The sequence below is a fragment of the Bufo bufo genome, chromosome 6 (assembly GCF_905171765.1).
Source record: "Bufo bufo chromosome 6, aBufBuf1.1, whole genome shotgun sequence".
Taxonomy (NCBI): Eukaryota; Metazoa; Chordata; class Amphibia; order Anura; family Bufonidae; genus Bufo; species Bufo bufo.
Window position 1 is genome coordinate 73,067,314 of NC_053394.1, and position 12,253 is coordinate 73,079,566.

General features: G+C 44.6%; 1 protein-coding gene across 1 annotated transcript in view; it reads right to left on the reverse strand.

The window, feature by feature from the left end:
* Positions 1-12,253, reverse strand: part of SH3PXD2A (SH3 and PX domains 2A) — a 354,245-nt gene that overhangs the window by 30,873 nt on the left and 311,119 nt on the right. The window contains exon 8 of the mRNA XM_040438015.1: positions 4,138-4,251. Coding sequence (XP_040293949.1) covers positions 4,138-4,251 — 114 coding nt within the window. The remainder of the gene's footprint in view (positions 1-4,137; positions 4,252-12,253) is intronic.

Sequence of the window (12,253 nt, forward strand, 5' to 3'; positions counted from 1 at the left end):
CACTATCAGGGAGTAGTGGCATCTGGAAATAATCTTACTATGGAGGCCCCCCTTATATCATTTAGAAGAGGCAAGAATTTGCGCAATGTGTTGGAGCGGGGGAGATTCCAAGGGGAACTACAAATGCGGTCATTGCTCCTATTGTAAACATGTATGCATGGACAAGGTAATCTAAATGGGTAATATTCCATTCACGGCACGTCAACTCATGACCTGCCGTTCGGACTTGGTGGTCTACGCTATTTTATGTACGTGCAATTGTTTTTACGTAGGCAAAACAATGCGTCTTTTGTGTAAATGTATAAGGGAACATTTTTATTCGGTGAAAAGCGGAAAAGGTTCCCCCCCGTAGATTTATCCAACACATGAGAGACGTACATGGGGGAGACGTCTCTGGTCAGGATTTGCAGGCATACAAAGGGTGTTTTCCCCAAACTATGGAATGGGTAGTCACACTGGGCTACTCCAGCAAGAAGCTTTGTGCATTCTGAAAACGGGAGCCATTAGGTTTAAATGATAGAAATTACCTATCCACTTTTTTTATTAAAAAAAATAAAAAATGAATTTTTTAATGTGGTTTTTATATAATAATATCCAGTTTATGTATGTATATGGTATTGCATGATGCACACCTGTAGTCCATTTGGACAATAACAGGGATGATATAAGCGGCCGGAGGGTGCTTTGTGTATATCACGTTATACCCATGATATGTACCCGCTGTGGAGCAAATAAAAGAATGTGGATGTGTCCCAAGGCAAGTGCTCTGCTGTTTCTTCCTAAGGCTACTTTCACACTCGCGTTTTGCGCGGATCTGTCATGGACGGATCCATTCAGATACTACAACCGTCTGCATCCGTTCAGAACGGATCCGCTTGTATTATCTTTAAGCCAAGACGGATACATCATGAACACCAATGAAAGTCAATGGAGGACGGGTCCGTATTCTATTGTGCCAGATTGTGTCATAGAAAACATTGTTTGGCTCAGTTTCGTCGGACGGACACCATTGGTGTTCGCCTCCAAAGCGGAATGGAGACGGAACGGAGGCAAACTGATGCATTCTGAGCGGATCCTTTTCCATTCAGAATGCATTAGGGCAACAACTGATCCGTTTTGGACCGCTTCTGAGAGCCCTGAACGGATCTCACAAACGGAAAGCCAAAACGCCAGTGTGAAAGTAGCCTAACTTGGATGTAGAGGCTGTGTAGACACCATGATCTGCTGCCGGCAAATCATGATTTCGGTGTCCGCACCAATGATCCCATTACCCAATGAACAAGCGTTTCACTTGTTCATCGGGTAATCGGCGGCACCTTTATACTGGCAGATAATCGCTAACGAGCATTCGTACGAACGCTTATTAGTGATAATCTGCCTGATGTTCAGGCAGTGCAAAGGGGCCTTAATACTAAATGGACTGCTAATACGTGGAGATGTTACTACACAGTAAGGCCTCCTGCACACGAACGTGTGCTTCCCGTTGCCATATTGCGGACCGCATTTGCAATACACGGGCGCCGTTCCATAGCCATTCCGCATCACGGATGCAGACCCATTTCCTTCAATGGGTCCGCAAAAATCCGGAGATGCGGAATGGTGCGGAATGGAACCCTATGGGAGTACTATGGAGTGCTTCCGTGGGGTTTCGTCCCGTACTTCCGTCCCGCAAAAAGATAGAACATGCCCTATCTTTTTGCAGAACGGCCGGATTGCGGACCCATTAAAGTGAATGGGTCTGCGATCCGCTGCGGCTGCCCCATGGACGGTGTTCATGCATTGCGGCCCGCAGCACAACCACGTTCGTGTGCAGGAGGCCTAAGAGAAAAAAAACGAAATGCGATCGACTATTCAATACTGGATGAAATGTTCATTGTATTGGATATATTGTACTATGCCAGTTATCAGTTAGACCAGGGATGCCCAAGCTGTGACCCTCCAGCTGTTGCAAAACTACAACTCCCAGCATGTCCAGACAGACTACAGCTGGGCACGGTGGGAGTTGTAGTTTTACAACAGCTGGAGGACCGCAGGTTGGGCATCCCGGAATTAGACAAAGCCCTTAGCATCATAGAGTACATGGGCCCCGCACTGGCAGCTGATTGGACCAGGATCACATTCGTCTTAGGTTTTACTGTATTGTAATTATATGATGTTTACTACGATCTCCATTGTGATATTGATAATACCCCTATTATTAAATAATACTTGAGGATACATTAGATTCGTATTATCATTAAAAAAAAAAATCTGACATTGCAACTTGCACAGCCAGTCATTTTAAATATATTTTGCTGATTGTCTGTGCATATACAATACTGTGCTCTCGTAACAACTGCCAGCCAACCAGATCTATCTGAATCTGTACATTATTGTATAATCTCAACCACACAGATTCAGAAATGATCATAACGTGCAGCAGGAAGCAGCAGCATACAAGTTTTGGGGCTACTTTCACACTTGCCTTGTTAATTCTGGTATTTAGATCCGGCAGAGGATCTGAATACCGGAATCAAACAGATCCGTTTTGATGTTACACATCAGGACGCATCCGTTCCATTAGGATGTGGTTCTGTGAAATCAAAACGAAAAAAAAAAAAACGGATCCGTCACTAAATACATTGAAAGTCCATGAGTGACAGATCAGTTTTTTTTAAGGCTCCTAAAAACTGATCAGTCACCATTGACTTACATTGTGCCTGAACCGTTTTTTTCCGTTTCTATGACTGGACACAAAACCGCAGCGTGCAGCGGTTTTGTGTCCGGTCACAAAACGGAATGCTGCTGGAACGGAAGACGTCCTGATGCCTCCTGAACGGATCCCTTTCCACTCAGAACGCATGAGGACTAAATGGAAACTTTTTTTTTTTTCCAGATATTTAGATCCTCTGTCGGATCTCAGTACCAGAAAACAACAACGCAAGCGTGAACCAGGCCTAACTGATGAGGAAGGCAGACTGGAAAATGAGAGTGTGGCTCTAACTCGGACTCCATTAATGAAAAGCTGGATGCTGAAGACCTTCAAAGAAGATGCAAACCTCTGGACTTTCAGCTGGGAAGGGCAGTAAAAGCAACAAGCGTGCAGCTCTACAAGAATGACAACGTCAGAGTAAGGCCTCATGCACACGACCGTTGTTCTGGTCCGCATCCGAGCCGCAGTTTTTGCGATCGGATGCGGACCCATTCACTTTAATGGGGCCGCAAAAGATGCGGACAGCACTCTGTGTGCTGTTCGCATCCGTTGCTCCGTTCCGTGGCCCCGCCCAAAAAATATAACATGTCCTATTCTTGTCCGTTTTGCAGACAAGAATAGGCAATTCTACAATGGGCCGCCCGTTCCGTTCCGCAAATTGCAGAAGGCACACAGACGGCTTCCTTTTTTTTGCGGATCTGCGGTTTGCGGACCGCAAAAAACGCAACGGTCGTGTGCATGATGCCTAAGGCTACTGGCAAATGAGAACTATCCTTCGAAACTTATTAGGGTCCATTCACACGTCCGTTGTTTCTTTCCTGATCTGTTCCGTTTTTTGCGGAACAGATCTGGACCCATTCATTTTCAATGGGTCCTGAAAAAAAATCAGACATTGAGCTGTCCGTTTTTTTTCAGGACCCATTGAAAATGAATGGGTCCAGATCTGGTACAGATCTGTTCCGCAAAAAACGGAACAGATCAGGAAAGAAACAACGGACGTGTGAATGGACCCTTACACTTGGTCATGGACCAGTTGGTAGAAATACAAATAGCCAAGAAAGCATCAAAGCTGAAATAATGAGGTGGATAGATTGTGATCCATGACGAATTTGAAGGAACATAGTGTATTCCAATAGGTCAGCCTCAGATTAATGAAATCAACAGCACGGCATGCCTGTAATTCAAAATAGGTGGTTGAGTGATGCTCTATTTCCCGTTAACCCTTGGGGCTTATTTACACATGGACAGTATCCAGACATGAACATTGCTCCTTTGAAAGAACCCTTCCCGGCTATCTGCTGTAATATTGTCCCACGCAAAGGGACCTTTAGTCATTCAGTCCCTTTGCTGCGAGAAATATAGCATTTTGCATAAAAACAAACAAACAAACTTGCAAAACCAAAAAGGAGAGAACTCACTTCTGATCACATATGCATCAAACTTACCATCTCCAGATTTCGAGTTGTTGATTTCAGAATCATCTTTGGTACCACTCTGACAATCCAAGTAAGTGGCAGGAACCCAACCTTGCTCCTCTGCCGTGCTTACAAACCACCAGCCTAAAAGAAACATAACATAGGTCAGTGTCTACCATATGGAGGTCTACTAAACCTACAGATGTGTCCTGAAGAGATTCTGAGACGAGTGGCCGGCTTTTATTTCCACAGCTGGTCTCCTTGTGCCACTCCTCTTGGGTTATCTGTATCTTATGGTATTTCTACAACTCTTCACCTCAGGTGTGAGACATTTCTACCTCGACAGCTCTAGAGGAACATGATGCAGAAACACACACACGTGCAGCAGCAACTATTCTGTACACTGGCAAAAGGGTGGAATAATATAAATATTTTAAGTCAAGCTACCAAATTAATGCAGTTTGAGAACTTAGGGGGAGATTTATCAAACTGGTGCAAAGTAGAACTGACTTAGTTCCCCATAGCGACCAATCAGATTCCACATCTCATTTTCCAAAGAAGCTCTGAAAAATGAAAGGTGGAATCTGATTGGTTGATATGGACAACAAGCCAGTTCTACTTTACACCAGATTCATACATTTCCCATTTTAGGACCATCACCTAATTGCAAGACAGCAGCTAAATGGAAGGTCTCTTAAAGGTCCCAGCTTATCAATGCATTACCATGACAGCCCATTGATTTCATTTGGATCTTTGCCATGCAGAGGTGTACACCAACCTCATAGGGCTCCAAAATTTAGTATGGGCTCCCCTGCACCACCAAGGTTCCCAGCAGGCAGGAGTCAAACACTCCCAGGCAACACTGAACACAAGGCGAAATTCCCCAGATTTAGGAGTAATTTGTTTTGTTTCACTTTTTTATTTTTTTTTAGCCGAAGAAATTTTAATTAACACATTTGTAATAAACAGAGGTTGTCCTCGGCCTTATCCACTTCTATCAGACTTCTATGTTGGAAAAAGTGGAAAAGGTGTTTTAAAAATATGGCACTCATTCTGAACATCATATCTTTAAATGTAATAATCACATCACACCAGACAACTGGCATACATTGCTTCATCTTCCCCATACGCTCTAAATCACTGCTTCCATTCACAAAACTGTCTGTCTGCAGCCACCACTAGGGGGAGCTCAGTGCATATGAATGTATATTGTGACTGTAATAATCTCTTTGACCTGAGCTCCCTCTAGTGGTAGCTGCTTTAAAATGCGGTCATTTCACGTTGGGAAGGAAGGAGGCTGGCCGGGCCCCATAGCAGTCGTGTGGTTTTCCTCTATTGAAGGTACGCCACTGGTGCCATGTTTCATGTCCCCTGCGTTGACACTGTATCGGAACTCAAAGGTTGGTACCAGATCTCCCAGAGATTACAGATGATCGCTGGGGAACGTAGCGGCAGAGCACTTTGGGATCAGCTTATTGCCAGGGAAGCCTTCTTACAAAATCAGTTGTCCAAAGCAGACAACCCCTGCAAACCATCCTTCTCATGCAGTGCAATCCTAAAAAGCCACTTCCACAGGTGGTCACCATCACCAAATAAGCCGGTTCTTAACTAGGCAACAGAATTGCCAGAATGTGCTGTTTCATGTTTATCTGTTACATAGAAAGGATTTGTTTCACTTGTCTGCAAACCATTTGGGAAAAAGCTGGCGTGGAAGGAATGCCAGATTCCAGTTATTGAAAACAGATCTGCAGCAAACGATTCGCATATTGTTAGGGTACTTTCACACTTGCGGCAGAGGATTCCGACAGGCAGTTCCGTCGCTGGAACTGCCTGCCAGATCCGGCAATCCGGAAGCAAACTGATGGCATTTTTCAGACGGATCCGGATGCGGATCCGCCTGACAAATGCATTGAAATACCGGATCCGTCTCTCCGGTGTCATCCGGAAAAACGGATCCGGTATTAATTTTTTGGGGCATTTTTTAAAGGTCTGCACATTTTTAAAGCCGGATCCGTTTTGCCAGAACACTTAATGCCGGATCGAGACCTAATACACTTCAATGTAAATTAATGCCGGATCCGGCATTCCGGCAAGTGTTCAGTATTTTTGGCCGGAGATAAAACTGCAGCATGCCGCGGTATTTTCTTTGTCCAAAGAAAAGTAAAAGGGACTGAACTGATGCATCCTGAACAGAATGCATTAGGATAAAACTGATCAGTTTTTTTTCGGCATTGAGCTCCTGTGACGGAACTCAATACCGGAAAACAAAAATGCTAGTGTGAAAGTACCCTTAGACATGGATTTATAATTGCGAATTGAAAACTGGGACACAGGATGACACTCAGCTGACTGGAATCACAGGGCCGTTATCCTTCCGGTTACATAAATACACACGATGAACAGCTCAGTCTGATTTCTTTCTTTCTTTTGCACACTGGATAGTCGATATATACCCGATATTATAGTCATAGTAAATGCCTTGCGCACAACTGCAATATATAATAAAGAGTATAAACATTAACTAACATATAAGGGCTCGTTGACACTGCGGATTTTAACAGCGTCAAAATCCGGCATGGTTGTTCACTTTGAATGTTGCGGGCACACTCATGGCTTAGCACCATTGAATGGAGCTAAACCACAAGAGGACACCGGCCGCGGCCACAAGCGAGATTAGGACATCAGCTTCAGGTGACCTCATGTCCCTTCATGGCTTTAAACTACCAGCCCATGAACTGCAGTGCTAAAACTCCGGAATTTTGATTCCGCCGTCTGAATGGGCCCTAATATATACACTGAAGTGTCCAAATAATGAGACAGATGCAACAGAACAATGCTCCTTAAAGGGCTTGTCCGGCCATATATATTGATGACCTATTGTCAGGATAGGTCATCGGTATCAGATCGGTGATGGGTCCGACACCTGGCACCCCCACCGATCTGCTGTTTGATGAGGAGGTGGTGCTTTACGATTCCAGGTCTTTACACTACGCGTCATCTCCAGTGGAGCGGCGGCGTAGTGCGATTACAAGAACTCGCGCTGTTCACTTGAGTGGAGCGAGTCCTTGTTTACATTGCCCTTCCAAAACTAAGTGCAGGGGAATGAACAAGAAGCCGTGCTCGCATGGAGCGCCGGCTCCTCACCCCCGCCGATCAGATATTGAGGACCTATCCTGAAGATTGGTCCTGACTCCTTATATATATGGCACCTCTGGGTGATTAAAGGTTCACTTTTCTTTATCCAACGGAGTGCCGCTCGTTTTTCCGGTATTTATATATATATATATATATATATATATATATATATATATATATATATATATATGGCTGGACAACCTCTTTAATATTAGATTTAGGGCTCATTCAGACGGCCGTATGCTGTCCGCAAAAATACTGAATGCTATCCGTTTTTTTGCGGATCCGCAAAAAACGGATCTGCAAAAAAACGGATAGCATTCAGTATTTTTGCGGACCCATAGACTTCAATGAGGCCATGTCCTGATTTTCACGGACAAGTATAGGACATGTTTCATTTTTTTTGCGGATCCGCGAAAAAACGGATAGCATTCAGTATTTTTGTGGACAGCATATGGCCGTCTGAATGAGCCCTTAAAGAGATTGTCCAATTTGGAGAATCCCTTTTAAAGATGCCCTAAGAATATACTGACTACAGGGTGTCCTGTTTGCATCCTTAGCGATCAGCTGCAATCTACTTTGAAACTTGTTATCAAGTGTTCAGTCTCCCTACAGCGCCAACACAGGAGACATGAAGCATTACACAGAAATCAATGGATTGTCTAGATAAAGCCCAGACTCGTCAAGTCCTCCAGAGCGAAAGACACATTTTGACACATCTCTACTATTAGTCAAGATCTACGGCTTTTGGGAGTTACACAAAGAGCAACATCTTGAACTTTTCTACCCTGTACAGAAAACCAACAAATAAGAAATCAATAGACGCACTTATCAACAGGCTGCACATTGAAAACCACTTCGAAGACTTGCCAGCCTTGCTGACGAACAAATTCTAAGAATGTAATAATTTACAGGCATACATAATGGTATATATTACTGAACGTAGCTGAACTGCCGGGCTGTATCTCTCCCCAAGCAGTTTTGGAGCAGAGGAAAAGGTTCTAATGAAGTCTAATACAAGGCGGCTCCATGATCTGGCTCTCATGGTCAGCTGAGGTTTCAGAGGATTCCAATGACCTAAGGCGTATACAGCTCAATGTGCTGCTTGAATGATGGAATTAAGTGAGCCAAAGAATGAAATCATATCGATTTACACTGACCTAATTGTGGACACACAGTACAGTACATAACTAGCATATCTAGAGCCTCCTTAATGAGGATCATGGGATCACACAAGGAGGCTTTCTGACGTGACGCAAATGCAATCCAGACGCTTTGCTTTATTAAAGGGGTTGTGCAGCCCGTTTATATTGATGACCTATTGTCAGGATAGGTCACCAATATCAGATCGGCGGGGGTCCGACACCCTGCACCCCTGTCAATCAGCTGTTTGAAGAGGAGGCGGTGCTACGTGCGAGCGCTGTTTCCTCTTCATTACACACCGTCATCTTGGGAGGGTTGTATTCAGTGATGGTCAGTTCCCAGTGTTCGCCAGCGAACACATGCGGGCTGCCATCTTTAGTAAGGTAGACTTACCCGTCCGGCAATGCACAGGTAACAGCTTACCTGTGCCGGGAGCCGGTCTGAAATCAAATGCAGTCACCGGGAGCAGGAAGTTCCAAGAACAGCCCGATGTGCTCCCGGTGACTGCATTTGATTTCAGACCGGCTCCCGGCACAGACACAGGTAAGGGCTTTCCTGTGCATCACCGGACGGGTGAGTCTACCTTACTAAAGATGGCAGCCCGCATGTGTTAGCTGGCGAACACTGCGAACTGATCATCACTAGTTGTATTCTCTCCTCCTCGCACAGTGCTCCCTCCCCTCCGCAGAGGCTCCACTGCCACCCATGACTGCATAGATATAATCCGTAGCACATTATCAAAATCAAGCTTTCCTAGGAATTAACGCTGGAATAGCAAAGATAATTATTAATGAGTCACAGCGCAGCCACCATTAGATAGAGGTGCTAGTCCTGTCAATCACAGGGGGGGGGGGGAATGTAATGAGCACTAGGGAAATAGCTGTAGCGGTGCTCAAAGCTCTATAGCCTGCCCCTTGGTGCTACAACTGCCTGATTTGCATTAAAATAAAAATCCTCATATCCCCACAACACTGCAACGTACAAAGATAAATAAGGCATCAGCATGAGGCTCTTTAAGGATAGAAGACACAATAGAAGGGACATACGTATCTACCTGTATACAATGTCCCATTAAAGCAATGAAGAGTGTTCTCAAATGGGGGTCAGCAATGCATAAGTACCCTACTGTACGCCTTATACTTTGGACCAACATGGGTCCCTCAAATACCATACGACTCTACTGACATTTTCTGGGCTGCTTGATGTAGTTTGGTTGGCGCATAGTATTTTATTCACAGATGACCCCCCCCCAGGCATTTGCCAGTAAGGAAATTAGCATGTTAGACCGCTACATCGAGATGTCTGTAAGGCGTCACTGTATTATGTCAGTATTTCCTCTATCAGTGGGACTGCAGAATGGAAAGACTACATACCTGGATATATTCTGCATCATTAATCTTAAAATCTGGAAGAAAGAGGAAAACTAGATATCCCCCCCGACACCCACTGAAATCCAAAACGGCTTATATATTTAGCACTTGATAACTGAGAGCTAAATGTTTAATTCTGTTACATCCATTAATTTCTCTTATGTTTCACTGGAAAACGACACTACATTATATTAAGGTTTACACCAAAACATCAAAGGGCTTGTTCACACGACCGTATGTATTTTGTGGTCCGCAAAAACGGATCAGCAAAAAATACGGATGACATCTGTGTGCATTTCGTATTTTGTGGAACGGAACAGCTGGCCGTTCATAGAACAGTGCTATCCTTGTCCGTAATGCGGACAATAATAGGACATGTTCTATCTTTTTTCGGAACGGAAATAGGGGCATACGGACACGGAATGCTCACGGAGTACCGGAACGGAAACGGAATAAATATACGGTCGTGTGAATGAGCCCTAAGGCTACATGCACTCGACCGTAGGTGTGATCCGGCTCAGGTTGGAGAGTGTAGGGTCCCGGGCTACTTGAGAAACCTTGTCGCGGTGTCCGGGCTTAGACATGTTCTACACCGTAGGACATGTTGACTAATCTCTCAATTTTAAAATCAGTTTGAGGATTTAGTATTACCGCAGAGTGCACCTGTGTTTGTTATTGTTTTGTTATATTGTTATATTAATTATTACATCCGCACTTGTTACCTTGTGTAGGATGTCTATTGTGGTACTTGTGGTTCGCCGCGGGCATCCTCCATTGTATGCATTTTGCTGGGGATTGCCAATAGCAACGGGCCACAAGTGCAGGATTTGCTCCCCTATATATATGCACAACTGCATGTGGGTTTGAAGCACCTCCTGCTAATGCCAACCTGTCTTCTTAGTTTGTATATATAGATTTCTGGAGGTGTATAAACTCCAATTTAAATGTGCCTGTTTTCCATCTACAGGTCACATTAAGGTGCACCTGTGAGGCCTGGGACATATCAGCAAGTCTTGAGTGGGACTCACAGACTCCTCCCTCCTCCCATTGCAGGCATGGCCACATGCTGGAGGTAACTGGTGAGTTGTTTGTGAGTCGGCCTTATGCTCCTGTAATTTGCCCACTGGCTCCTGGTATCGCCCAACGGCTCAGGTTGGAGAGTGTAGGGTCCCGGGCTACTTGAGAAACCTTGTCGCGGTGTCCGGGCTTAGACATGTTCTACACCGTAGGACATGTTGACTAATCTCTCAATTTTAAAATCAGTTTGAGGATTTAGTAATACTGCAGAGTGCACCTGTGTTTGTTATTGTTTTGTGATCCGTAGGCCATCCGTTTTTTTTTGCGGATCCATTAGAACAATGCCTAAAACGGACAAGAATAGGACATGTTCTATTTTTTTTGCGGGGCTACGGAAAGGACATACTGATGCGGACAGCCAACGGTGTGCTGTCCGTATTTTTTGCGGACCCATTGAAATGAATGGGTCCGCATCCTATCCGCAAAAAAAAACGGAACGTACACAGAAACAAACAACGTTCACGTGCATGTAGCCTAAGATGGGTTATATCTAATATCTGTAAAGGTCAATCTCAAAATCACTATGCATTGGGTTAACGGCGGTAAGATATCCCCTTTGCCCTTCCCCTAACCACCAGGTCGGGTATAATTTCAAACTGAAGAATCTTAACAAACACAACAATTAATAATGATAACAGTAACCACAACAATCAACAGTACAGAACAGAACAATAAAAGACGTATTGTATATGGCGTTCTTCAACCTGTGGCTTTGTGTGTGTGTTTAAAAACTACAACTCTCATCATTGACTGTCCGAATGGTCACAGGATGTAGAGGACATTATGCAGTATGTCTATCTTATCACATGTATGAAATGATATTGCACAAATCACTTGCAGACCCATTGTAACAGCTATTCCATTAGAATCTATATGGTTGGGTTCTAAAAACAATTATATGACCTTCACTGCACTACATTGCTAAAAGCAGAATGGCAACGCTAAAGGATTGCTGCTGGAGGGGCAAACAACTTGTTTTATCAGCTATATCACTCATTCCTTGAAACCCGTGTGTTGGTTCTATGGTTCTATTCACACTGCTTGCTGTGCACATTTGGCGAACCCGCCAGGATTATAGCTTGACATATGCAACTGTATGGAGTTATTTTTCCCTGTATTTGTGTGGGTTTCCTCCAGGTGCTCCGGTTTCCCCCCACATGCCAAAGACATACTGGTAGGGAACTTAAAAGGGTTATCCAATTTCTCAAACAGCCCCCCCCCCCCCCCCCCCCAATGTGCCGGGCCCCTCACAAGTAATATACTTACCCTGCTCCCGGTCCCTGCACCGCCGCTGCTTCTTCCTGTACACGGATGAAAACATCCGGTGTTGGAGGGGAGCAGCCAATGACAGGCGGGGACGGGGACGTTAGGGAGGCTAGTCCTCATCCCTGCCTGTCATTGGCTGTTTCAACCCCGCCCTC